The sequence below is a fragment of the Triticum aestivum genome, chromosome 7A (genome assembly GCF_018294505.1).
Source record: "Triticum aestivum cultivar Chinese Spring chromosome 7A, IWGSC CS RefSeq v2.1, whole genome shotgun sequence".
NCBI classification, from domain to species: domain Eukaryota; kingdom Viridiplantae; phylum Streptophyta; class Magnoliopsida; order Poales; family Poaceae; genus Triticum; species Triticum aestivum.
The window spans coordinates 468,555,981-468,583,637 of NC_057812.1; the positions used below are offsets into that span (position 1 = coordinate 468,555,981).

General features: G+C 45.2%; 1 protein-coding gene across 22 annotated transcripts; it reads left to right on the plus strand.

The window, feature by feature from the left end:
- The first annotated feature begins 15,950 nt into the window (after positions 1–15,950).
- Positions 15,951–26,306, plus strand: LOC123147610 (uncharacterized). Of its 22 annotated transcripts, XR_006473330.1 has the most exons (11): positions 16,160–16,453; positions 16,677–16,935; positions 17,631–17,882; positions 19,131–19,610; positions 19,700–19,758; positions 19,834–19,950; positions 20,442–22,139; positions 22,531–23,020; positions 23,470–23,512; positions 25,849–25,941; positions 26,026–26,306. XR_006473330.1 is itself a non-coding variant. In XM_044566873.1 (4 exons), exons 1-3 carry the CDS (start codon positions 16,347–16,349, stop codon positions 18,021–18,023), a joined length of 630 nt encoding a protein of 209 aa, XP_044422808.1. In that variant the 5' UTR covers positions 16,160–16,346; the 3' UTR covers positions 18,024–19,617; positions 19,700–19,772. The 22 variants fall into 22 exon arrangements, 1 of the variants encoding a protein (XP_044422808.1); XR_006473324.1 differs by having other exon boundaries at positions 22,531–23,512; XR_006473331.1 differs by lacking the exon at positions 23,470–23,512.
- Positions 26,307–27,657: the final 1,351 nt, after the last annotated feature.

Genomic DNA, 27,657 nt, shown 5'->3' on the forward strand with positions numbered 1-27,657 from the left:
ATGCGGCCCGGGGGCCACCCTCAGTTGTTTATCACCAGCGCGGAGCATAGCGCTTCAGTATGTGTACGGACATAGCCGCTCCTCGGCAGTGTCGTCAGCCAGCGCAGAGCATGGTGCTTCCACTGGTACGTGGGAGGGGGATCCCCTCCGGGAGGAGCCCCCAGGGCGTGTACAGCCCCGCCCTGACATGTGGCTGGCACGGTAGGGCCTGGCGAGGTGTATCTGGGCACCCGTGAGCCAGCGCGGGACTCACGGGGCCCTACCTCTAGGCGGGTTGCGCCTGACACTGGGCCTTATCTTGTGATGTGTACCTGCAAATTTGGTTAGATGTCGGCACTCTACGTCCTTGGGTCCCAGCCCTTGAGCTTGTCTCAGCCGTCGCTGGTATGCCAGGTCGCGATGCCGTGGACAAGGCCAGAGGGTGAGGGCTGGAGAGCCAGTAAGAGCCCTGAGTCGCGATGCTCAGGTACCCCCCCTTTAACGTGCAAGTGGTCGGCATGGAGAAGAAGAGGTGCCGTGGACCGGCATTAAATAATCAAGCATGGTGGGTCGAACGCATAGCCGGAAATAAACGCAAAAGGGATACATGCCATTGGGTCTGGCCCGAGCGACTTGGGGATGATGCAGCCCGAGGGACACCCCCAACAAAGTAAGCTAACAACATGAAATAAAAGGGATACATGCCGCAGGGATGGACCCACGTGGCCTGGGAATAATGCAGCCCTGGGGGGCGCTCCCAGCTGGAAATGAAACTTGAAAGATGTCACCTGATGATGTTGAGGACGAAGGAGTGTTGGTGTAGCAGACTCGATGGGCTGCAGAAGCCGATCCTCACGAGCCCCCAGGCCCAGGGGCCTCGGGAGGCTCCGGAGGCGCTGGTGGCTCCTCGTGGACCATCTCCATCTCCGCCAGGGCTGCGGAACGCCCGGCCTCTTGAGCCTCCATGATGCCCCTCATGAGGTGCTGGTACGCGGCAGCCGCGTTCGGCAAGCCGTAAGGCATGCGAACGTAGCTGTGGGGTGGACCTTCATAGCGCCCCACTCGCGAGGGCCAGAGGCGCTCCAAAGAGGCGACTCGATTGAGCCCTAGTATGTCGATGCAGACGCGCAGCCCACCATCCTCGCCTAGATGGGGAGCCTCAGCTGGTAGGCGGTGGCCGCCTTTCATGACTCTTGACTCCTGTAGCTCCTGAATGGCCTTGCTGAAGAACTCCTGAGGGTCTGGCCCTCCTTGCCTTACTCCTTCTTGAGGGAAACGTGCTTCGAAACACGCCTCCATGTGGTGCCCAAGCGCCTCCCTCGTGACCTTAGCCAGGTCGGTGGCCCTCCAGGGGAGAGCCCCCGAGCCCTGCCTGAGCAGGGCGCCGGGCGCGCTTTCCTATGCGATGGAAGGAGGTTCCCCCTGGGTAGGCGCGGGCCCTGAGGGGCTTGCCTCCTGAGGGGCTGGGCTGGACGATGTCTTCTTCTTCTTGGGGGCGGTCTCGGGAAGCCTCCTGCTTTCGCGATCCGGGTCTTCCAGTGATGCGGCCTGAAAGGCTCATTCCAGGGAACACACCGCGTCCTTCTCTTCACAGGGCACCGTGATGACTCCGCCACTTCCTGGCATCTTGAGGACGTTGTAGCCGTGGTGAGTTACGGCCATGAACTTGGCCAGCGCTGGGTACCCAAGGATGGCGTTGTACGGCAGGCGAATGTGAGCGACGTCAAAGTCGATGAGCTCGGTGCGGTAGCTGTCGCGTGCCCTGAAGGTGACGGGGAGGCGGACCTGCCCAATCGGGACCGTGGAGCCATCGGTGACTCCGGAGAAAGGCTTGGTTGGCTGAAGCTGGCTATAGGGCACTTGGAGATTGTTGAATGTTTCCACGGTCAGGACGTTGAGCCCTGCCCCGCCATCGATGAGGGTCCCGGTAACCACCACGTTGCTGATGATTGGGGAACAAAGCATCGGGAGGACTCCGGCTGTGGCCGCACACTTGAGCTGATCTGCTGAGCTGAACGTGATGGCGCACGCCGACCACTTGAGAGGGCGCGTGGCTTCGAGCTTGGGGAGGACTGCATTCACTTCGCGGGTGAACTGCTTGAAGATGCGCTGAGAGGCTGGGGCTTGATCCCCGCCCAGGATGCAGGCGATCGCGCGCGGCTCCTGGAAGCCCCCGGCCCCCTCGTCCTAATGGCGGTCCTCGTTTCTCCTTGGCTGCGGCGGCAGCGGAGGGAGGCCTGCGTTGCCTTGCGGGCGATCCTCGCGAGGCTGATCCCTCCAGTCTCCCTCGCGAGGCGGGTCTTGCCAGCGATCCTCGCGAGGTTGATCGCGCCACCCTTGGCGTGGGCCGCGGTCTTCCCAGCGTCCTGCGTTCCTTCCTCCTCCTCGACCGTAGCCCCGGTCACCGCGGTCGGGACGACGGCCGATCCTTCCTTCTCGCACGGCTCGGAGCTCTTGACATTCGTTGGTGTTGTGGGTGTGGAGGTCGTGGTACACACAGTACCGACTGCCCTTGGAAGATTCGGGCTGATCTCTGCCCCGCTTGGTGTCTGGTTCTGCTGCGAGCACGACAGCCCCCTTGCGCTTCACATCCTTGGCCTTGGGCTTCTTCTCTTCTGGGTTTGCGGCAGGCAGCTCGAGGAGGGAGAGACGCCCTTCCTCAGCCCTGGCGCACTTGGTTGCCAAGTTGAACAGCTCCATGGAAGTGCACAGGTCTTCATGCATCGCCAGCTCCTCCTTCATCTTGACGTCGCGCACGCCGTCGGAGAAGGCTGAGATGATGGCCTCCTCGGTCACCTTGGGAATCTTGAGGCGTGCGTTGTTGAAGCGCTGGATGTACTTCTGCAGGGTCTCTCCGGGTTGTTGCTTGATGCGGCGCATGTCGCTCACGGCGGGTGGCCGGTCGCGAGTACCTTCGAAGTTGGCGATGAAGTGGGTGCGCATCTCGTCCCAGGAGGAGATCGTGCCTGGAGCCAGGTTCAGGAGCCAGGTGCAGGCCCCGTCCTTGAGCGCCATGGGAAACCAGTTCGCCATGACCTTCTCGTCTCCGTTGGCAGCTTCGATGCTCAGCTCATAGAGCTGGAGGAACTCCGCAAGGTCGGCCGTGCCGTCGTAACGAGGAGGCAGGTCTGGCTTGAACTTGCCGGGCCGCGTGACGCTGCATAGCTCGGTGGTGAAGGCACGGCAGCCTGCTGTGGCCACGGGAGGCCTTGGGTGACAGAGAGCTTAGTCTTGCATGTCCCCACGCGCTGCAGCTGGGATCAACGCGGGGTCTTGACGTGCGGGAGCAGGAGCATGGTCGCGACGTGCTGGAGCAGGGAGCGCCCGGGCAGCTTCTTGCGAGCGAGGGACTTCTTGGCAGCTCTGCTCTTGCCGCGCTGGCACCTGACGGAGCGGGTTCCGCCTAGGGGCCACGCGCCTTGGAGCCACGGCGCCTTCTTGAGGAGGAGGCGGCTGGGGCGCCCCCGGAGCTTCGTCGCCCGCGCGGGGTGGGGTGCGGTGCAGCGGAACGGACGGCGCAGGAGAGCCCCCTGCGGCGCGGACGAGCTCGGCGACGCGGTCGAGCCATTCTTCATAGACGTCGTTGACGGAACGGTAGCGCAGGAGCTCGTTTGCCGCGACGAGCGCAGCTCGAGCCTCCATGGGTGCGCGGAGCGCGCAGGATGAATAACCAGCTGGGGTGAACGGGGGAGTAGCGGTGCGGTCGTCTTGCCGCACGGACGGATGCTGAGACGACGCTTGCTGCTTGTTCCCCGCCAGGCCGGTGGCGGTGTTGACGACAGGTGATGGGGAACAGCGAGGACGCCCGCCGACAGGAGCCGTCTGGGCGACGCGGGAAGTGAGAGCGGCCTGGCGCTCAGTGCGGGCCCGACGAGCGTCAGACATGGACGCGATGGTCGAAGGAGAACGGGGTGGTGGAAGACGAATTCCGGCGCACCCCTACCTGGCGCGCCAAATGTCGGATTTCGGGTTCCGGCAGACCCTTGAGGTTCGAACACTGGGGTGCGCGCGGGGATTTCGCCTTCTACCTACCTGCACCCCTCCGCCTCGCTAAGATCTAAGCTATGGAAAGAACAGCACAAGAGACACAGGGTTTATACTGGTTCGGGCCACCGTTGTGGTGTAATACCCTACTCCAGTGTGTGGTGTGGTGGATTGCCTCTTGGGCTGATGATGATGAGCAATACAAGGAAGAATAGCCTCGCGAGGGTCTGTTCTTGGCTGAGGGGATGAACTGCTGGGAGGAGTTCAGTCACCCTTCTCTCTCTCTCTCTCTCTTCTCGATTCTCTCTCCGATTTCGATCCCTCTACCCTGTGGGTGGCTAGTCCTATTTATAGGCAAAGGCCCTGGGCCTCTTCCCAAATATTGAGCGGGAAGGGCGCCAACAATTGGCCATTTGAAGGGGAACATCTGGTACACTTATCCTGACTAAAGTTGATCCTCGCCTGCCAAAGGCTCTGGTGGTGACGCTGGCTTGGGCTCCACAATGACTTCCTCCCTGCCGTTGGACTGGTCTTGGTCTCGTTGCACCGAAACGGGTGCCTTTGCTTGATGCTCTCGCCTGCGCTTGCTCCCTTTGCACCAAAGAGGAAAGGAGGACACTGCGCGGGCTGGCGCCCGCCTGGCACCCTTGGTCGTCATGGCTTGCGTCACGGGCACCTCATGAGGTTCCCCGCCTTGATCTCTCCGCCTCCTCGCGATGAGGCCATGCCTGAGGAAGCTCCGTGTTGTCCGCCCCGCAAGGCTTGGCCCCTCGTGAGGGTCTTGGGTATGTGTTAATGAAGATGGGCCGTGCTAGGCCCCCTTTTGAGCCACGCCGCAGGCCGCAGGCAGGCAAGTCTGGTGACCCCCATTCCTAGAACGCCGACACAAACTTTAAGAAACGACAGCTTATGTTTCTTGCCAAACCATAGTTCATATGGTGTCGTCTCAACGAATTTAGATGGTGCCCTATCTAACCTGAATGCAGCTGTCTCTAATGCATAACCCCAAAACGATAGTGGTAAATTTGTAAGAGACATCATAGATCGCACCATATCTAATAAAGTACGGTTACGACATTCGGACACACCATTATGTTGTGGTGTTCCAGGTGGCGTGAGTTCCGAATAGTTGCGAAACTATTCCACATTGTTTCAAATGAAGACCAAACTCGTAACTCAAATATTCGCCTCCACGATCAGATCGTAGAAACTTTTATTTTCTTATTACGATGATTTTCCACTTCACTCTGAAAATTCTTTGAACTTTTTCAAATGTTTCAGACTTATGTTTCATTAATTAGATATACCCATATCAGCTCAAATCATCTGTGAAGGTCAGAAAATAACAATACCCGTCGCGAGCCTCAACACTCATCAGACCGCATACATCAGTATGTATTGTTTCCAATAAGTCAGTGGCTCGCTCCATTGTTCTGGAGAATGAAGTCTTAGTCATCTTGCCCATGAGGCATGGTTCGCAAGCATCAAGTGATTCCAAAAGTCCATCCGCATGGAGTTTCTTCATGCGCTTTACACCAATATGACCTAAATGCCAGTGCCACAAGTATGTTGCACTATCATTATCAACTTTGCATCTTTTGGCATCAATATTATGAATATGTGTATCACTACGATCGAGATTCAATAAACCATTTATATTAAGTGTATGACCATAGAAGGTTTTATTTATGTAAACAGAACAACAATTATTCTTTGACTTAAATGAATAACCGTATTGCAATAAACATGATCCAATCATATTCATGCTCAACACAAAACACAAAATAACATTTATTTTAGGTTCAACACTAATCCCGAGGGTAAAAGGAGTGTGCGATGTGATCTTATCAACCTTGGAATCATTTCCAACACACATCATCACCTCGCCCTTAACTAGTCTCTGTTCATTTTGCAACTCCTGTTTCGAGTTACTAATCTTAGCAACTGAACCGGTATCAAATACCCTGGGGTTACTATGAACATTAGTAAAGTACACATCAATAATATGTATATCAAATATACCTTTCACTTTTCCATCCTTCTTATCCGCCAAGTATTTGGGGCAGTTCCGCTACCAGTGATCATTCCCTTTGTAGTAGAAGCACTCAGTTTCAGGCTTAGGTCTAGCTTTGGGTTTCTTCACGGGAGTGGCAACTTGCTTGCCATTCTTTTCTTGAAGTTCCCTTTCTTTTCCTTTGCCCCTTTTCTTGAAACTAGTGGTCTTGTTAACCATCAACACTTGATGCTCTTTCTTGATTTCTACCTTCGCTGATTTTAGCATCGTGAAGAGCTCGGGAATCGTTTACTTCATCCCTTGCATATTATAGTTTATCACGAAGTTCCAGTAACTTGGTGATAGTGACTAGAGAACTCTATCAATCACTATCTTATCTGGAAGATTAACTCCCACTTGATTCAAGCGATTGTAGTACTCAGACGTTCTGAGAACATGCTCATTGGTTGAGCTATTCTCCTCCATCTTGTAGGCAAAGTACTTGTCAGAGGTCTCATGCCTCTCGACTCGGGCATGAGTCTAAAATACCAATTTCAGCTCTTGGAACATCTTATATGCTCCGTGGCATTCAAAACATTTTTGAAGTCCTGGTTCTAAGACGTAAAGCATGGTGCACTAAACTATCAAGTAGTCATCATACCGAGCTTGCCAAACGTTCATAACGTCTACATCTGCTCCTGCAACAGGTCCGTCACCTAGCGGTGCATCAAGGACATAATTCTTCTATGCAGCAATGAGGATAATCCTCAGATCACGGATCCAGTCCGCATCGTTGCTAGTATCATCTTTCAACTTATTTTTCTCTAGGAACATATCAGAATAAACGGGGAGCTATAATGTGAGCTATTGATCTACAACATAATTTGCAAATACTATTAGGACTAAGTTCATGATAAATTAAAGTTCAGTTAATCATATTACTTAAGAATTCCCACTTTGATAGGCATCCCTCTAGTCAGCTAAATGATCACGTGATCCATATCAACAAAACCATGTCCGATCATCACGTCAGATGGAGTAGTTTTCAATGGTGAACATCTCTATGTTGATCATATCTACTATATGATTCACGTTCGACCTTTAGGTCTTAGTGTTCCGAGGCCATATCTGCATATGCTAGGCTCGTCAAGTTTAACCCAAATATTTCGCGTGTGCAAAACTGTCTTGCACCCATTGTATGTGAACGTAGAGCTTATCACACCCGATCATCACGTGGTGTCTCGGCACGACGAACTGTAGCAACGCTGCATACTCAGGGAGAACACTTATACCTTGAAATTTAGTGAGGGGTCATCTTATAATGCTACCGCTGTACTAAGCAAAATAAGATGCATAAAGGATAAACATCACATGCAATCAAAATATGTGACATGATATGGCCATCATCATCTTGTGCCTTTGATCTCCATCTTCAAAGAACCATCATGATCTCCATCGTCACTGGCATGACACCATGATCTCCATCATCTTGATCTCTATCAATGTGTCGTCACATTGTCATCTCGCCAACTATTGCTTTTGCAACTATTGCTATCGCATAGTGATAAAGTAAAGCAATTATATGGCGCTTGCATCTTATTCAATAAAGAGACAACCATAAGGCTCCTTCCAGTTGCTGATAACTTTAACAAAACATGATCATCCCATACAACAATTTATATCTCATCACGTCTTGACCATATCACATCACAGCATGCCCTGCAAAAACAAGTTAGACGGCCTCTACTTTGTTGTTGCAAGTTTTATGTGGCTGCTACCGGCTTCTAGCAAGAACCGTTCTTACCTACGCATCAAAACCACAACGATTTTTCATCAAGTGTGTTATTTTAACCTTCAACAAGGACCGGGCGTAGTCAAGCTTGATTCAACTAAAGTTGGAGAAACAAACACCCACTAGCCACCTATGTGCAAAGCACGTTGGTAGAACCAGTCTCATGAACGCGTGCATGTAATGTCGGTCCGGGCCGCTTCATCCAACAATACCGCCGAATCAAAGTAAGACGTTGCTGGTAAGCAGTATGACTATTATCGCCCACAACTCTTTGTGTTCTACTCGTGCATATAACATCTACGCATAGACCTGGCTCGGATGCCACTATTGGGGAACGCGGTATTTAAAAAAATCCTACAATCACGCAAGATCTATCTAGGTGATGCATAGCAATGAGAGGGGAGAGTGTGTCCACGTACCCTCGTAGACCGAAAGCAGAAGCGTTTAGTAACGCGGTTGATGTAGTCGAACGTCTTCACGATCCAACCGATCCAAGTACCGAACGTACGTCACCTCCGTGTTCAGCACACATTCAGCACGATGACGTCCCTCGAGCTCTTGATCCAGTTGAGGAAGAGGGAGAGTTCTGTCAGCACGACAGCGTGGTGATGGTGATGATGAATTTATCGGTGCAGGGCTTCGCCTAAGCACTACGACGATATGACCGAGGTGTGTAACTGTGCAGGGCAGCACCGCACACGGCTAAGACAAAATCTTGGAGTCCCTTTAGGGTGCCCCTCGCCCACGTATATAAAGGAGGGAGGGAGAGAGGCCGGCCCTCCTAGGGACTCGCAAGTGTAGGGAGTCCTACCAGGACTCCCAAGTCCTGGTAGGATTCCCTTTCCTTTTCAGAGTAGGAAAGAAGGAAAGGAGTGAGAGGGAGAAGGAAAGGGGGGCCGCACCCCCACGCCTTGTCCAATTCGGTTTGGGCAGAGGGGAGGCGCGCGCCACCTCGTGGCCCTTCTTCTCTCTCCACTAAAGCCCAATAAGGGCCATTAACTTTCCCCGGCGAATTCCCGTAACTCTCCGGTACTCCGAAAAAATACCCGAATCACTCAAAACCATTCCGATGTCCGAATATAGCCTTCCAATATATTGATTTTTACTTCTCAACCATTTCGAGACTCCTCGTCATGTCAGTGATATCATCCGGGACTCCGAACAAACTTCGATCATCAAATCACATAACTCATAATACAAATCGTCATCGAACGTTAAGCGTGCGGACCCTACGGGTTCGAGAACTATGTAGACATGACCGAGACACATCTCCGGTCAGTAACCAATAGCGGAACCTGGATGCTCATATTGGCTCCTACATATTATACGAAGATCTTTATCGGTCAAACCGCATAACAATATCGATCTTTACGTCTCGACCATTTCGAGACTCTTCGTCATGTCCCCGATCTCATCCGAGACTCCGAACTACCTTTGGTACATCAAATCACATAAACTCCTAATACAATCATCACCGAAACTTTAAGCGTGCGGACCCTACAGGTTCGAGAACTATGTAGACATGACCGAGACATGTCTCCGGTCAATAACCAATAGCGGAACCTGGATGCTCATATTGGCTCCCACATATTCTACGAAGATCTTTATCGGTCAAACCGCATAACAACATCGTTGTTCCCTTTGTCATCGGTATGTTACTTGCCCGAGATTCGATCGTCGGTATCATCATGCCTAGTTCAATCTCGTTACCGGAAAGTCTCTTTACTCGTTCCGTAATGCATCATCCTGTAACTAACTCATTAGTCACATTGCTTGCAAAGCTTATAATGATGTGCATTGCCGAGAGGGCCCAAAGATACCTCTCCGATACACGGAGTGACAAATCCTAATCTCGATCTATGCCAACTCATCAAACACCATCGGAGACACCTGTAGAGCATCTTTATAATCACCCAGTTACGTTGTGATATTTGATAGCACACAAGGTGTTCCTCCGGTATTCGGGAGTTACATAATCTCATAGTCAAAGGAATATGTATAAGTCGTGAAGAAAGCAATAGCAATAAAACTTAATGATCATTATGCTGAGTTAACGGATGGGTCTTGTCCATCACATCATTCTCTAATGATGTGACCCCGTTCATCAAATGACAACACATATCTATGGTTAGGAAACTTAACCATCTTTGATTAACGAGCTAGTCAAGTAGAGGCATAGTAGGGACACTCTGTTTTGTCTATGTATTCACACATGTATCAAGTTTCCTGTTAATACAATTCTAGCATGAATAATAAACATTTATCATGACATAAGGAAATATAAATAACAACTTTATTATTGCCTCTAGGGCATATTTCCTTCACGACCGTAGTCACATTCGATTCAAACTAAAGTAGGATAAACATACACCAGCCAGCCACCTTTTATGCAAAACTAGTTGCATGTCAGTCGGTGGAACCGGTCTCATGTGCGTGGACATGTAAGGTTGGTCTGGACTGCTTCATCCCACAATACCGCCGAATCAAAATAAGACGTTGGTGGTAAACAATATGACTATCACTACCCACAACTCTTTGTGTTCTACTCGTGTATATCATCTACGCATAGACCTGGCTCGGATGCCACTGTTGGGAAACAATGCATGGAAAACAAAAAAAAAATCTATGCACACGCATGATCTATCCATGGAGATGCATAGCAATGAGAGGGGGGTGTCTACGTACCCTCGTAGATCGTAAGTGGAAGTGTTTGATAACGCGGTTAATGTAGTCGAACTTCTTCCCGATCCAACCAATCGAGTACCGAACGTACGGCACCTCCGCGTTCACCACACGTTTAGCTCAGTGATGTCCTCCGCCTTCTTGATCCAGCAAGATGGCAAGGTAGTAGATGAGTACCGGCAGCACGACGGTGTGGTGACGGTGATGGTGAAGCTATCTCCATAGGGCTTCGCCTAAGCACTACGAAAATATGACCGGGGGTGTAAATGATGGAGGGGGACGCCGCAGACGGCTAAGCAATTGTCGTCGTTGTGCTAGGCGCCCCCCCACATATATATATAAGTGGGAGGGAGGGAGGAGCAGGCAAGGAGGCGCCACAAGTAGACCGAATCCAACTTGGGGTCCTCCCCTAGCCACGCCTCCTACCATATATAGGTGCGGGGGAAAGGCATGGGTGGGAGGTGCCCCCCCCCCCACACACATTCCTTTCTCCCATGAGAAGGGGAAGGCGGGAGGGGCTAGCCCTCCCCCTTTCCTTCCCTAGGGTTGGCCTGCCAGGGAGAGGGGCGCACCAGCCCCCTGTGGGCTGGTCTATCCCCCCTTGGCCCATTAGGCCCATATACCTATCGGGGTGCCCAGAACCCCTTCCGGTGACCCGATGACTACCCGGTGCTTCGGTGTTCGAATACCATTGCCCTATATATATATATATATATATATATATATTATGACAACATATATATATCAATCTTTACCTCTCGACCATTTCAAGACTCCTCGTCGTGTCCGTGATCTCATCTGGAAATCCGAACAACATTCGGTCACCCAATCATATAACTCATATAATACTAAATCGTCATCGAACGTTAAGCGTGCGGACCCTACGGGTTCGAGAACTATGTAGACATGACCGAGACACCTCTCCGGTCAATAACCAATAGCGGAACATGGATGCTCATATTGGCTCCGACATATTCTACGAAGATCTTTATCGACCGAACCGTTATGACAACATATGTTATTCCCTTTGTCCATCAGTATGTTACTTGCCTGAGATTCGATCGTCGGTATCCACATACCTAGTTCAATCTTGTTACCAGCAAGTCTCTTTACTCGTTCCGTAATACATCATCCTGTAACTAACTCATTAGTTACTTTGCTTGCAAGGCTTCTTATGATGTTCCGTAATAAACTGAAACGATCAATATGCTAAGCTAACGGATAGGTCTTGTCCATCACATCATTCTCCTAATGATGTGATCCCGTTATCAAATGACAACACATGTCTATGTTTGGGAAACCTTAACCATCTTTGATCAACGAGCTAGTCTAGTAGAGGCTTACTAGGGACACAGTATTTGTTTATGTATTCACACATGTATTTAAGTTTTCGATCAATATAATTATAGCATGAATAACAAACCTTTATCATGATTTAGGAAATATAATAATAAACATTTTATTATTTCCTCTAGGGCATATTTCTATCAGATTTTGGGACACCGGAAGAGTTTTGGGATGTACCGGGTAAAAATTGGGTCACCGGAAGGGGTTTCGGACACCCCCGGGAGGTTAATGGGCCATATGGGCCAAAGGTGGGGAACACACCAGCGCATAAGGGGCTGGCGTGCCCCTCCTAGGCCGCAACCCTTGGGAGTGAGAAGGAAAGGGGGGAATCGGCCTCTCCCTTCCTTTCCTCTCCCCCCTTTCCTTCCCCCCTCCGGCAAATATGGTAAGGGGGCGCGGCTAGGGAAAGACCCCAAGTAGGATTCTGCCCTACTTGGGGTGCCCCTTGGCCTCTCCCCTCTCCCCCATCTATATGGGAGGGGCGCCACACATAACCATGACAATTGCTTAGCCGTGTGTGGCGCCCCCTCCATAGTTTAATCCCTCAGTCATATTTTCGTAGTGCTTAGGCGAAGCCCTGCGGAGATAGCTTCACCATCATCCTCAATGCGTCGTCGTGCTGCCGGAACTCATCCACTACTTTGCCGTCTTGCTAGATCAAGAAGGCGAGGACGTCACTGAGCTGAACGTGTGCTGAATGTGGAGGTGTCGTACGTTCTGTACCCGATCGGTTGGATCGCGAAGAAGTTCGACTTCATCAACCGCGTTAACAAACGCTTCCGCTTACGGTCTACGAGGGTACGTAGACACACTCTCCCCTCTTGTTGCTATGCATCTCCATGAATAGATCTTGCCTGTGCGTAGATTTTGTTTTTGTTTTTCCATTCAACGTTTCCCAACATTTGCTTGCTTGGAAGCTCTCCTGCAAGGGGCTGAATGTCGGGGGCGTAGTCGTACTCTGGAGCAACGCCAGTCTCGGTGTCTACTGGAGAGAAGAGGTGGAAGAAACAATAAATGTAATGCATCACTATGCATGACATGGCAATATGCAGTGCTAGGGGTGAACTAACAATGCTACACAATCATACGAAATGGGAAAACATCTAGGAATGTTTTCCCGGTGTTTGGCATTTTTCGGACACATGAATCGGAGGGGAAGGATCCATGCCCATCATGCTAGATGCATGTGACAGATGAAATGATAGCATATTCGGATTCGTAACTTTTTTCTGAGCAACTTTCATATATAAATTATTTTCATCTGAGTTACAGATTATTTTGTATGATTTTTCAAAGTTTTAAATATTTTTTGGAATTTTCTAGAATTAATTCAAATTTGTATATTGCAATGTGCACACACAAACTACACACAGTAGAGCAGCACAGAGGCTGACAGGTGGGGCCCAGTTGACAGCTGAGTCAGCAGTCAATTTTTGACTAGTTGACTGGTCAGCTGACCAGTGGCCCCCCACTGTAAGTGACTGTTTTATTTAACAGAGCTTTATTAACGTTTTAGTTAAACTAATCATCCAATGGGGCCTAGTGTTAGTGGAACATTTGTTGGGGGTTTAATTAACAACACGGACCCACACGTCATAGACATAGGAGGCAATGCTTTGGCCCGGCGGATGCTAACCCCGATCACAGCCATGGCAAGCACGCCGGGGGGGGGGGGCTCCGGCCTCGGCGGACTAGGCCAACCCATGAAGATAGCGACGCGCAGTGTAGCTCAAAAAGAAAAATAGGAACATGTTTTGAAAATCATGAACAATTTTTTTGAAACAGGAACATTTTCCAAATTCCAAAACATAATTGGGAAACACAAACATATTTCAAAATTCCTAAACAAAATTTGAAAACATGATTTTTAAGTAACTTGTGAACATTTTTTGAAACTTCTAAAAAATGAAAACATGAACAATTTTGTTAAAATAGGAACATTTTTTGAACATTGTTAAAAATTTGAAAAGAAAACATTCAAACATTTTTTGTAAAGCAAGAACATTTTTTGAAAATTCCAGAACAATTTACAAAATATGCGAATAATTTTCTAAGATTTCAAAAATGCGAACAATTTTTTAAAAAAGGAACATTTTTTGAATTTATGAACAATTTTTTAAAACATGAACATTTTTTGAAAGTTTGAACTTTTTTAAAAGCAAGAACTTTTTTGAAAATTTCAACATTTTTCGAAAGATGGTCTTAGAAAAATAAACTTGAAAAATAAAATAAACGAAAAAGCAAAAAATAGAGAATAAAAAAATTAAGAAAGAAGGAAAAGAAACAGAAAAGCGGAAAAAGAAGAAAAGAAAAAAACAAAAAAAACCCAAGAAGAAACAGAAAAACCGGTCAAAAAGAAAAAAAATGGTTCAGTGATGCGGGGCTTCTAGAAGGTTCCCAAAACAGAAAAGCCCTGCATCGCTAGCAATGGGCCATCCCATTATACAAAATCTAGCAAAAGGTTCGCACCATCGTCACACCCACACAATCAATCGCCGCGGCAACACAGCACAACAGACCAAGTTCGAGTTCAGTACTGGCATGTATGCCAGAACCGGGTACCAAAATCAGAAGCTAGCTAAATACGCTCCGACGATCGTTAAGAAGTAGGTTGCACCCATGGAGATAGAGAGATCGTTGTAGCCCTGACACGTGAGATAAGCACATCCATGGCGTCCACATCACATTTTTTAACCAGAGGCTAACACAACTGCAAAAGAGTAAGAGATTTAAAAATAACGTTAGCTAGTTTTGAAGAGTCGTCCAGAGTGTCTTAATTGACAGCATCAAAGCAAAACCATAAAACACGCCGCAGCTGCTGGACAAACAACTGACGAGAGGTAATAACTGAGCGAAGCTAGATGGAGACCAGTTAACCCCCAACTGAGTACAGCTCTACAACAAGACCGCAAAATCACAAAAAAAGAAAATATGGTCAGAATCTTCTTGCCGAAAACAAAGAGAACATGTAGTCGCAGCCCAAGCATTACGCTTCCTAATTTGATCTGAACATGTAGCAGCATGGAGCTTTCCACATGCCAAAGGAAGATCTTGATTTTAAGCGGAACACAAGCCCTCCAAACACCATTGAAGTTCCAACGAATAGAACCCATAATGAGATTGCGGTAAAGCGACTTCACCGAAAAAACACCTGAGGAGGAACGAAGCCAGACCATCGAATTTGAAGTCTTCGGGAGCGAGGGGAAGGTGGCAGCAAGTTGATGCCACTGTTCCAACTCTGCAGGAGAAAAGGAGCGACAGAAGGCCAAATCCCGACCAGAGTTGGCACTCTCAGAAATAGTTATCTAGAATTGCCACGGAAAGGAAAAAGAAGAGGGAAGGAAGAACATAAAGTGGTTTCCCCATGCCACCAATCAAGCCAAAAGCAAGTGGATTTCCTATCATTGACAAAAAATATATTGTATGTTCTAAAATAAAATAATAATTATTTATTTGTTTACTAAGTAGCAATTTAACCACTGTGATAGTATATGGTGTTGTAAAAAAGTTCAACATTATTAGTTGATGTGTATAAGGATCACAAGGACAGGACATGTTTTGAACCACGGAAATATTTATATATGCATTCTAAATATATATATATATATATATATATATATGCAACAGGGAAAATATATATTCATGGCTCATGGCAACGCACGAGCATTCTACTAGTATATATAATTTGTTTCTCTATTTTTCCATCCTCTCCTGCTTTAAGCAAACCAATCTTTGGTAACTCAATAAACCAGATCAATCTACGATATGTAGCCTAAATTTACGGTCATCAATGAATTTTTTTTTAATAATAAACCTGATAAAGGTTAGACATCATTTGTAACTAAATAAATATAAGAATAAATTCCCAGTCTATAGACAAATAAATATCAATAAATCTCTTACCTATTTCACTAATCTAATAAATGATAGAACAATTACGCTTTGTATAATCAAAATATACTTTATTTATTTTGCATCAAAATTTGTCCTATATGATTATCTTATCTCTCCCTACTAATAAACCAGCTATTGCTTCTGGTCGTCCGTCACTTAGCGTCGCTGCAATTTTACAAAAAAGTCCCTCTGTTATGTAGAATTCAACCCGCAGTCCTTTTTTGGGTGACTACGTGAGATAACGTTTCATGTTTGCAGAAACGTCCCTGTAGTTTAGTACATTCAAGCCGCAGCCCTCAAAACATACATCACGCCACGATCCCCTTCCTGTTCCCCACGCACGGGCGGTTGCCGCCGGCGTCGCCGCCGCCGCCTTCCTCGCTGAGTCCGCGGCCGAAATCCACGCCGGGAGAAGAGGTATCTATCCCTCCGACGCCTTCCTCTCCCTCAAGCCTCGACCTCACCGGCATCCCTCCTCCCGTTCCAAGTCCAGGAGACGCATGGGGACGGCGGCGGTGGCGAGGCGTCTCGCGCGCACGGACACCCCCACCCTACGCCTGCTCGTGCGCGCTGCCCTGCGAGGTTTAGGCATCGCGCCTGCTGCGCTCCCCTGTGGCGATGATGTGGCTTACTGCTGCCATACGGCGCCTCATCGAGGAGTAGAGCAGCTGCCCCATGCTAGACAAGATCCTCCAGATCCTCTCCACCCAGCCGCCATCATTGCAGGAGGACTTTAACGAGTGGTCACCAAGAAGCTTCCCCAAATCCTACAAGAGGCTCAGGTAAGAATACATACGTACATTAACCTCAATATCTACTTGATTAATTCAGTTATCACACTTTCCTTTTGAACCAATATATGCACTTTCAGTTGAGGACACTCATCTTGCTAATTAAATTGTGTGAAAATCTTACATGGGCAGTTTAATTGTGTGATTGCTGAGTGGTCCAGTGAGTAGTGCTTCTATAAGCAAGGGAATGATAGAATGATGCACGATTCTGCAGGTTAGACGAGCCGCTGACAAAGACACACCTCTATTCTGAATTTTTACATGCGAAGATGGACCATCAGCTACGGAATATGTTGGCTAACCTCTCGCAGGTTGCTAACAATTTTTTTCTTATTGTCATCTTGGTAATTGACATTGGTGGTATTGTCTTTTAGTTCAACAGAAAGTTGTTCAAGTGAAAATTCAGAGGAACATGTGGAACAAAAGACATGGTATAAAAAGGAAAGGAAAGACTAAACAGTACAATGATGCAGGTTCAGGTTTCATATGTTGTCTTCGCTGCCTCATGAATATGCTAGCATGGTTGTCTTCTAGATTATGCACATGTCTTTGTTTGCCATATACTGTCAACGCATTGTGTAGTATGTACTAATTCTAGGGAGACCGATCTCATATTGTCACTCTTAAAAATTAGTATTTGTAAGTTTTTGTGTGGTTTTAGCACCTCAGTTAAGAAATAAATATTAGCCTTCTCTAAAGAGGTTTGTTGCCTTGATTTTTATAACTCTATTAATTTATGTTAATCTCCTTGCATAGAACTTATGTTGCATTACTCTCCCATTGCTGTTAGTGGCCCTCTCACAAGAGATTGTTGTAAATACTCAATATGTGTTTGATGTCAAACAATATCCAATCTACTACATGGTGTCTCAGTCTCAAGTTCATAATTTCTGCATCATTTGAATTGTATACAACAAGATACAGAAGCAGTAGGTCTCCAGCCAGCACAAAAATGCAGACTTGATCTATTTCTGTTCGTTAATACATCTACTACAACCTACAAGTGACCCTAGCTAAGAAAACAAAATCAAGGACCGGTGTACTTCTGACATTATTTCTTATTAGTATCAAATTAGAATAACATTGATGGAACATATTCTTTTTCTCTCCTTGCTTGAGTTAATGGAGTACAGTATTGCATTTTTCTGAGATGATCTGCTCGATGCAGGTTTGGAGCCGACCAAGGAAGTCACAGTTTAAGAGCTCGAGGAGGGGTGTGTGGAGGTTGCCGGCGCCAGTGGCTGCACTGCTGGTCTTCATCGCCTGTTTCGGTCAGATCCAGTCGGACCTATCCTATGGGTTCTCCACCGCTTCACTCTGCTTCATGTGCATCTGGGCGGAGAAGATGACCCGACCTGCCTGGTCGCTCAACACTGCCTCCCTGCCCCTGTTGTTCGCCAGCCACACTCTCCCTTATGCGGTAATGAATCTCAAGAAATGCCCTTTCCTTTACAGAACATCAAACCTACTTTTTTGTTTGATGTTGGTGCATGTCCTGCCTGATATGTGTGTTGGGCTGCTGCTGTGCGATTGCTGGTTGTGTTGCTACTTGTGTCAATGATTATTTTGCTAAAGTATGTGGGACGACAGCGCTTCTGTCTTTTGGTGGAATCCTTTTCCTTCTAATTTAATTACCTGAGAAAAAATTCTATATTTTCTTAATTTCCTTTCTCTGTTGTTTTCATGGCTGACTATTTGAAGTTCTCTGTTCACTCAAGTGGTTCTTGCCTGAGGGAAGAAATTTTCCATTGTTAAACGGAATCATTTACTTACAATGATTGTTGTACAATTTTTCTGTTGTTATATGGAATTATTTACTTACAATTATTTATGGGTCCTTGGAGTTGTTTGGTTGCATTGTATATAAATGACACTCCCAGCAAATTTTTTATGTTCATCTAATAATGGAAAAGATTCATACCTTTGATTTTGTAGGAGCGATTTTATTGCTCGAGTAAAATATGTGTTTACCAAAGAACATGAAAAGGGCAAGTTTTTCTACATTGGAACTTTCATTACCCCCCCCCCCCAGTATTTTAGTCCTTTTCTTTTCATCTTGCTCCCAGGAATCCTTGAGTGTATAGGTTCTCTCCATTGAAACCATTTAGGTAGAATACTTGTGGTGGTATAGTTGTTTTACCAGTATTGTAATTTAGCTATGCAAAATTTAATTGTGGCTCTAAGGATTCAGGTTTGTCTCACGGTAAACCTTATCAGTTACACCTGGTAAAAGTTGAATACTGCATCCATTGATATTATATTCTGCTGAATAATATAACAAATTATCCATCTCTTTTAGGGCGGTTTGCTAACTTATTTTGCATAACATTTCTAACCACATCAAGTGTGCTCTTTGACGAATCCTAAACAGATATAGATGTACATCTTGATTAGGCCACCTAATCAGTTTACTTTCTAATACATTGAAAGTTTTTTGGTCTCTGTTTATGGTGAAAAAATGGGTTCTTCACAATTTAGTTGATGGTAAAGAATTAGTTAAGCCGACATTCCAATTACTTTACTAGATTAGTGGTATTGCACTTATTTTTCATAGAATATGAATATTTACTTTGTTTTTCATATCACATGTTTAAGATATTAAGTTCAATCTTCTTCTGTTGGCACCCAAAAGTTTGTCAAACTATTTTACTTTTCCTTTATGCAGCAGAATGTCCATCATCACAGAATCTTAGCTGATAGACGGTGCGCTTTTTGGCGGAAGCTGAGACAAAGATTTCTATTCACCAAAAAGATAGAGCCGCCATCAGCAAGCACTGACGAGTAGCACAGTCTCAGCCGATGCATCGACGAGCTGAGGCGGGCTTCCAATAGAGATCAGAAACAGGGAATGGCCTTTTGAGCTGGTAGAGGGATCACTAGACGTGGTGTTCATGTTTGTGTTGGCTTACATGCAGAAATAAGGAGGATAGTAAGACTCTTGGAGGTCATGTCTCTGCCATTCAAGGATTTCGATATCTGAATGTTATGACAATATATAGATAAGGGAGATAGCCCTCCGCGTCCTGGTGGCTACTGTATGCTGCAGCGAAGGGCACACTTCAATTACTGTGCAGGCAGATGCGGTGATCCCGGGTGTGCTTTGAATAGATATCAAGGACGTCATTACCCGAGCCGTTCCTATGATTGAGTGAGTGGTACTTCCCTCCCACCCCACAGATTACACTAATTTGTTTAATTATTATTGACTGGTATGACCTAATTAATCTGTACACTTAGACATGCGACCAAGGAATGAAAACTCTTCTCCAGAGATCTTCAAAATAGTACAATATCAGGTATTGTAGAGTACAATTTGTTTAAGCTAAGTTTTTTTTTGCATGGAAGCTAATTTTATATTTGAAGTGTAATAGATACACATGCCTGAATCTGGATACACTCCACTGCTGATGGTAATACTTTCCAGTCACTCACAAACAATAAGCTTCAGCATACAAGGCAGAGTCCAATGCTATTGGATTGGGGTGCTGGTATGCAATTTCTTGTACATTTTACTTCTATAGGACTTCCAATTACTGGCTACAAACTTTGTACAGGGCAGTCTGAGCTACCACTTGGTGAAGATGGGATTCAATATGTTCAGTGATACCCTTTTTTGTGTGTAGGGAATCACTGATATGATACAACTATTTGTTATCTGAATTTTCGAATATATGTACACCCATGGTGACGTTTCAATGCTCATTTATAAAGCATCCATCTATGAATGAATTTCTGAATATTACCACATGCAATGTGTATGTATGATGATAGTAGTACACTTGCGATGATGCAAAACACTTATGATGATGTTATTCAAGTATTGTACTACAGTTGCATTCAAGTCATTTTTTCCGTTGCAACGCACAAGCATTTGTACATATATAAATATATACATATACAACACCCTTATAATGTATACTAATTAGTCTTTGGTCAAATAAACTACTTAGCAACTCAGCTTTGCACTTCGCTTTGCCAGCATTGCCGCCAACACCAAACACAACCAGCCATCAGAACGTCTCCTCCGCGACCCTCAAAAAAAAATGTCTCCTCCGCTAGCATCAGCGCCGAGCAAAGACAACAAGCTATCAGGTGAGTTCATCATTATCTCCTTCAACCTGCCAAGCCATCAGGTGAGTTCATCATTATCTCCTTCAACCTGCCATGTATAAATTAAAAAATAATACATTGATTTTAAAAAACTTAACCTTATTTCTGACGTTTGCAAAAATTGGATTAAAAAATATTGCATAATGGCACGTGGAGCAGGTTATATTTCATTTTTTGCCCGGTGCTATCTTATTATGTTAATATAAATATATTTTCCTCGTGGCAAAGGCACGGGCACATCTCTATTTCTCTCCCTAATCTCTCCTCTCTCCGTAACCACACATTGCTTCTGGTCGTCCGTCGCCCTTTTTACAGAAATGTCCCTGTAATCCTTGGTAACTGAACCCGCAGTCCTTTGTAAGTTGATCTGAGAAAACGCTTCGTTTTTACAGAAAACCCCCTGTATTTTATAGTGTTCAACCCGCGATCCTTCCCCAATTTCCCCTCTGCCCCGACTAAAAAATCCCCTCTACGCCGCCCGGCGCATGACCGCCCGATTCAGCGCCTCCCGCTGGAGACCGCCCGCCTCCGACGAGGGCCACGCCGGTGATCTCCCCTCAGCCCGCCTGCCCCCTCCTTTCATCTCCGTTCTACTCCTTCTCTCTCGGCCCCATCGAGCTCGCCTCGATCCATGGCCCCTCCTTAAACCTAGCTCCGGTCTCGGCCACGACCGGCCTCGCAGATCTCGGCCGCCATCCCCTACGCCTCCCCCCGCGTCTCCCTCACCTCGCCCGTGCAGCACCGTGGCTGCACGTCGCCTGCGCCATCTGCTGCAGCCCCGCTCTAAACCACTTGCATGCCATGGGCAGCGGCCATGGAGGACACACCTCCGCCTGCTCACTCGCCGCTGGCCAGCCAGTACCTCCACCAACATCTCATCCATCTAGATCAGTGGCCCTTTAATTTTAGCGGATTTTCTTCTTCTTTACAGCATGCTAATTAGCTAGGATATAGTCTTGATTTCAATTATTGCAGAATGGCAATCTGCTTTATGTTGGCTTTATCATCTCAGGATAATCCAGATGTTCTCATATGCCTTGAGGAGTTGTCGGTGGATTATATGCAGAGGCTACCAAGTGGTAGCTCCAATGTTGCAAGAGGTCAGTAATGGGTGCTTCTTCTGGGATGGCTCACCTGAGATACCAACGCTGAAGGATCTGAATTTTCAAGCTCAGCAAGGCCTGCATGTTGCAGTCTGTGGGACGGCCGGCTCTGGAAAATCAAGTTTGCTCTCTTGAATGGTATGGTTCCAAAGCTATTAGGAGAGGCCAAGACTTGCGGAACAATGCCATATGTCAGCCAGACTGCATGGATACAAAGCGACAAAATTCAGGACAACATACTGCTCTGCAAGACGATGGAGAGGGAGAAGTATGGCAGGGTCCTTGAGTGGTGTTCGCTAAAGAAAGACTTGGAGATCAGAAATCATTGGAGAGTGAGTCTGCACTCTTAGTGCCTGGCAGAAGCAAAGGACTCGGATAGCCCGAGCATTGTATCAGTATGCTAACATCTATTTATTCCATGATCCGTTCAACGCAGTTGACATACAGGATCCCAATTTTTCAAGGTAAAATACAATCTCTTTTTGTTACTGAACCTTTTTCCTGCAACATTCATATTTGTTCCACTTGAAAAGGCTAGGACTGATCTTTTGATAATGTTATATAGAATCTTTGCTGAACTCCCTTGGTGTTGGTTGTTCTTGAACCGAAGAAACATGCGGTCTAGAATTGACATCATTCAGTTACTTGATGAAAACAAAGTTGCATGTCCTTTTAGTCTAAATGTAATATTATGCCTTCAAGCACATGATGGGGAATAAATCGCAGTTATGAATTGCACTGCACGTGCATGAAGGCGAATGATTTTTCTGGATGCCTTTGCCATCTGGTACATTGTGTTTATCAGTGAGTAATTGGTACAAAGTTCAGATTATCAGTTTATGTTTGTCTTGACAGATCGATGGTTTCGTCGCGGTCGGCAGGAGAAATATCATCAATGGTACGGAAAAAGGCAGGTAGGCTGAGGCGGGCGTCCACACCGAGCAGCCGATCCAGGAAACCAGCCCTGCGGCACCCCTCGTGCCAGTCCCCATCTCTATGTTTGTGTCAGGCCTAGCGCAAGGTATTGGTAGAAGAGGAGGCCGGAAAGAGAAGCTGCATGGTAGGAGGCTTTTGTTCTGAAGGCAAGTTGGATGATCTGCTGACAAAGAAACACCTCTATTCTGAATTTCTACTTGAAACAATTGATCAGATCACAAATGTACCTTGGTTATGTCTCTCACTGTGTGCTGAACAATGTTTTGCCTATTTTCATCTTGGTTGCTGACATTGTTGGTGTTATCTGTCAAAGAAAGTTGTTGAAGTGAAAGATGAAGATGAACCCGTAGAAGAGCTGAAAAAAGGACGTGGTAGAAAAAAGGAAGCGAAGCCTAAACAGTATAATGATGTGAGTTCAGATTTCTTATGTTTTCTTCCCTGCTTCATCAATATGATAGCATGGTTGTCTTCCAGATTATGCGAATGTCTTTGGTTGTCATATACTGTGGATGCATTGTAGTTTGATGTGTAGCCTGTATTAACTGCTCAACAGACTTTCCTTGAATAATTATACATAGACTGTTCGATCTCTTATTGTTTAAAGAAAATTCTAATTAACTGCTCAACCCGTGACAGTACTGCCTCGCCCAGCGAGTTTTAGCTGATTGATCCTGCACATCAGCCTAACTGCTACAATAAATGGACTTACAACAATGATTCTTTCTATATTGAATTTCTATATTCGACCTCACCATTGCTTAGTTTCCTTTCCTGATGTCAAGACACAAAGAATTTGAGATCCAATTTATCTTTTTTAGTTTTTACACTAGAGTGCTTCATTTATATGTATTACTGTAGACACATGGGAATCCTCAAGGTGGCAGGCTTGTTCAGTTAAATGGTATGTTTTATCTAGATTGTGATTTCAGCATCGTTGTTCTTTCCTGGTTTGTACTACTTTTCAGGTTTTAGTGTCTGGATCTTCAATACGAAACAGAGTCGACGGTATATGTCAATTCTGTATTGGTTCTAGGCAAGTAGGTTGACATGTTCATCTGTTATCATGAGTGTCGTGTTTACACTTGCAGTTCAGATATTACGCTTAAGCTAAAGGTCTGATTGTACTGTCTAGAGGTCGAATGGCTAAGCTCTCTTTATGGTCCTTTTTGTTGAATATCTTGCAAATGGCACACTAAAGTGCAGGAAATTATTAGGTGTGTGGGTATCAATCCAGTATGTTCTTATGTCTATGGATCCGGGAAATGTTGACGCTTTATTGGTTTTGGTCAACAAAATTTTAGGTGTACATGCTTTCATCTTGAATATATGTAGTTCTTAAGTAATACTACTTCTCGGTTAGTTCATTGAAGTAATGATACAATCAATTGGATGTTTCTCTACGGTTATGCATCTAGCGGGAAAATTGTTGTTTTCACATAATTGTTTTTCACCATAGTTCATTGTCAGCATCTTTATTCTCCTAATGCAGTCATATTGTCCATATAAGTGCAGCTTCTAGTTCGTAGAAGTACTATATACTTTTCCCAATTGATTTCACTAGATTCCCTGTTTTTACAGTAAGGATTAAACCCGTTGCAATTTTTTGTAGTCTTGTGCTGAACACAGTTTATATAAAGAAAAAGAATTTAATCTTTCTGTTTCTTCCATGACGATAAAACTGAATATGTTTGGACATGGGTGTCACACAAGGAATGACGAGTTCATGTCAAGCACCTACGACTCAGTCATCAACAAGTCGCTAATAATGCATACTTGGTTTAACTAATTAAAGTAACAAACACAGACACCAATCCACGGGTGCACCACAAGGCGGAATCTCGGCGTTGACGGGAAAGAGGCTGTGGTGGATCGGCGTTGCTGGGAATAGGTTTGGTCGTGTCAGGTGTGGGCTTGCGGCAAGCCTCTCCTGCCTCCTGCCCTGGCATTGGGTGGTAGACAGAAGAGGGGTAACTAAACAAAGAATATATGAAATTGCGAAATGCCCTTTTCTCCCATTGCAAAATTATTTTGTTTCTCCCGTTACGCACGGGCACACTGTTGCAAAATGCAGGAATATTTTGGTTGTTCAAATTCATTCTTTGCTCCGTAAGTAAACCAATTATACATGGGTTAGGTTATGCCATGCAAACTTGATACCATTGGGTTTGTGTTCAAAGTAATTTATTGTGATTGTAATTTGTAACTACGAACATATCCCCTACATTTTGCCACTGGGTGGGTATGTTCTGTAGATCTGTAGAAATCAGAGGAGCAATATCATCTTGGTTCTGTAACAAGAAATAACCGTCTGCCAACTGAAACTCTAAGAGCAGAGTGTGCAGGGTGTAATAGTAATCAAATTAAATACTAAACATTATATGTGCCGAATTCATGTATCAGTAATTCTACTGGTGCTGGGATGGTAATGGATAATGGATTGATTAGATTAGTAGCGCATCTCGCAAAAAAAAAAATCCGCAACTAACTTTCACAGAACTGAAAGATCACTTGTACTCCCTCCGTAAACTAATATAAGGGTTTTTAGATCACTACTTATTAGTTTACAAAGGGAGTAGCAAAGAAAGATCCCACAGAACAATCGATCCAAATTCAGGAAAGATAGAGCTCCTTACCAACGCCAGAAGAGATCGTCCGGTTCCCGAGGTGGGTCCACTCTAGAGGAGGGCGGTGGTGACCAGGAGAGGACAACTCGGTGGAAGGGAGCGTGCACGTGTGTCCGCCGGCGCGGTCACGCGGATGGACAGGCAGGGGTGCCCATGGGGCGAGCAGGGCGCGGATGCCCCCCTGCCGGAGAGGTTCCCGGAGGACGGAGTAGCGTGTTCTGGAGTGGGAGAGGGACAGGACTACAGGAGCGCCATGAGGGATGGGAATTCTAACATGGGCGTCAACAAGCTCAGCTACAAGAAGCGACGTCGCGTTTGACTGACAATACAGTTCAGACATACTTCATTTTTATCTGTTTGGAACGCCACAACTTTTTTTCGAAAACGGGGCAAAAGACCTCATCGATTAATTAACAAGAGAATTGTCCAGTTAATCAACGAATAATCGGGCGAAAACCGTTACAAACCAATCACAACATTTTATACTATTGGCAGTTTATCTATACCGCTACAGCTACTGAAGGGTAGTGGATTTGAAGGTTGCTATATCTTGAGTTGTCCCTTATCTTACTAAATTCAGGATTCAACTCAGGAGAGTGTACAAAACATGCAGGTCTGTATTGTTTCCGGTGTGTGTTGGTCATGCATCAGGTATCACTCAGTTTCAAGGAATTTCAAGAGGGCATGTCAGCTTCTCCTATTTGATGTATTTTTACTTTCTCGAAATCTCTTTATTATTACCAGTGGTGATTATATTTCTGCCCGATGACTTGCTGTCATATTGTTTTAGGAAAGAAACCGACAAACAAGGAGAGAAAACTTAAACAAGAGAAATGTATGAGGATGTCGGTGTCCCATCAAACATGTATTGTGTACAGACTTTGTGGAATAATGAAGTAGAAAGCCATCAAATACAAAGGTTGTGTCCCGTCAGTAACTTTATTTTTGAGTGACAACAGTAACTATATTTGATTTAGTTGAGTGACAAATAACACAGTAGAGGCCCTATCTGAGAATGCATATATTTATCCAAGAACAACCCCCTGGAACTTTTAATCATTTTTTGCTATCTTGCAAATTTGTTTGGGTGCTGAACTTTTTTTTATTTTTATAAGCACATATTTACTTATTTATTCCGTTACAACGCACGGGCATATATACTAGTCTAATATTAAAGGGAGGATTGTTTCTCTAATTATTTTGGTTTATCGTGGAACCCAGATTATTTTCGTCCGTCGTCGTTTCTCATTCGGGATTGTTTTTCTCTAATTATTTTGGTTTACCGTGAGACCCAGATTATTTTCGTCCGTCGTTGTTTCTCGTTCCTACCGATTCGCTGGTGCGCACACCCGCCGTCCGCGCTGGGCCGGCCCATTTAGTTGCTTTTTTCTGTGAAAAACTGCAACAAAAATTGAGCGGCGAGGTGATTCGATCCTGCGATCGACGTGTCCTACATGGAGCGCAGTAACAACCACGCTAACAACATCTCATGTGAATACTAACCCTCGTCCTCACCCTTTTGTTCTTTACTTACTTTTTCTTTTTGTCGTTTAGTTTCTCTTTTTTTTCTTTCTATAAAATCCGCGAAATGTTTCTCAAAATTACGATTTTTTTTCAAAATGTTTGTCAAATTTGGTGACCTTTTTTCAAATTCGTTGATTTTTTTTCAAATCCGATGAACTTTTTTGAAATTCAATGAACAGTTTTTTTATTTTGATGAACTTTTTTCAAATTCAGTGAACTTTTTTTGAACTTCGATGAACTTTTTTCAAATTCGATGTACTTTTTTCCAAAATCATGATTTGTTTTTCATATTCGATGAACTTTTTTTCGAAATTGATGAACTATTTTCAAATTCAGTGAACTTTTTTTGAACTTCGATGAACTTTTTTCAAATTCGATGATCTTTTAAAAAAAATCATGATTTGTTTTTCATATTCGATGAACTTTTTTTCGAATTTGGTGAACTTTTTTCAACTTTGTTGAACTTTTTTCAAATTTGATGAACTTCTTTTCAAATGCGATGAACTTTTTTCGAAAACGATGAACTTTTTTCACTTTTCCATAAACGTTTTTCAAAATCGATGAACTTTTCTTAAAAATAATTAACTTTTTCTCAAAATCATTCAGTTTTTTAAGTTTATTATGTACTTTTTCTTCAAAAATGATGAACTTTTGTCTCAAAATCGATGATTGTTTTTGTAGTTTGTGAGATTTTTTCGTCAAATGTTGAACTTTGGCTCAAAATCGATGAATATTTTTCAAATTCATGTTTTAAAAAAACTAAGGGATAATAAATAGCGCAGCCACACATGTTCTTATTCTATAAGCGCTATTAGTGGCAACAAGTGTTCAATGGGTGTAGTGGTTATCTAAGCAGAAAGCCAGGAATATATGGGTGGCTTTGTGAGTTCGAATCCGG

Excerpts from the sequence above, each read along its gene's own strand:
- LOC123147610 (XM_044566873.1), top strand. The coding sequence starts at position 16,347 with ATGCTAGACAAGATCCTCCAGATCCTCTCCACCCAGCCGCCATCATTG. Across the intron at positions 16,454-16,676 it reads AAATCCTACAAGAGGCTCAG|GTTAGACGAGCCGCTGACAA; the intron begins GTAAGAATACAT and ends ACGATTCTGCAG. Across the intron at positions 16,807-17,630 it reads TTTTTCTTATTGTCATCTTG|GTTTGGAGCCGACCAAGGAA; the intron begins GTAATTGACATT and ends TGCTCGATGCAG.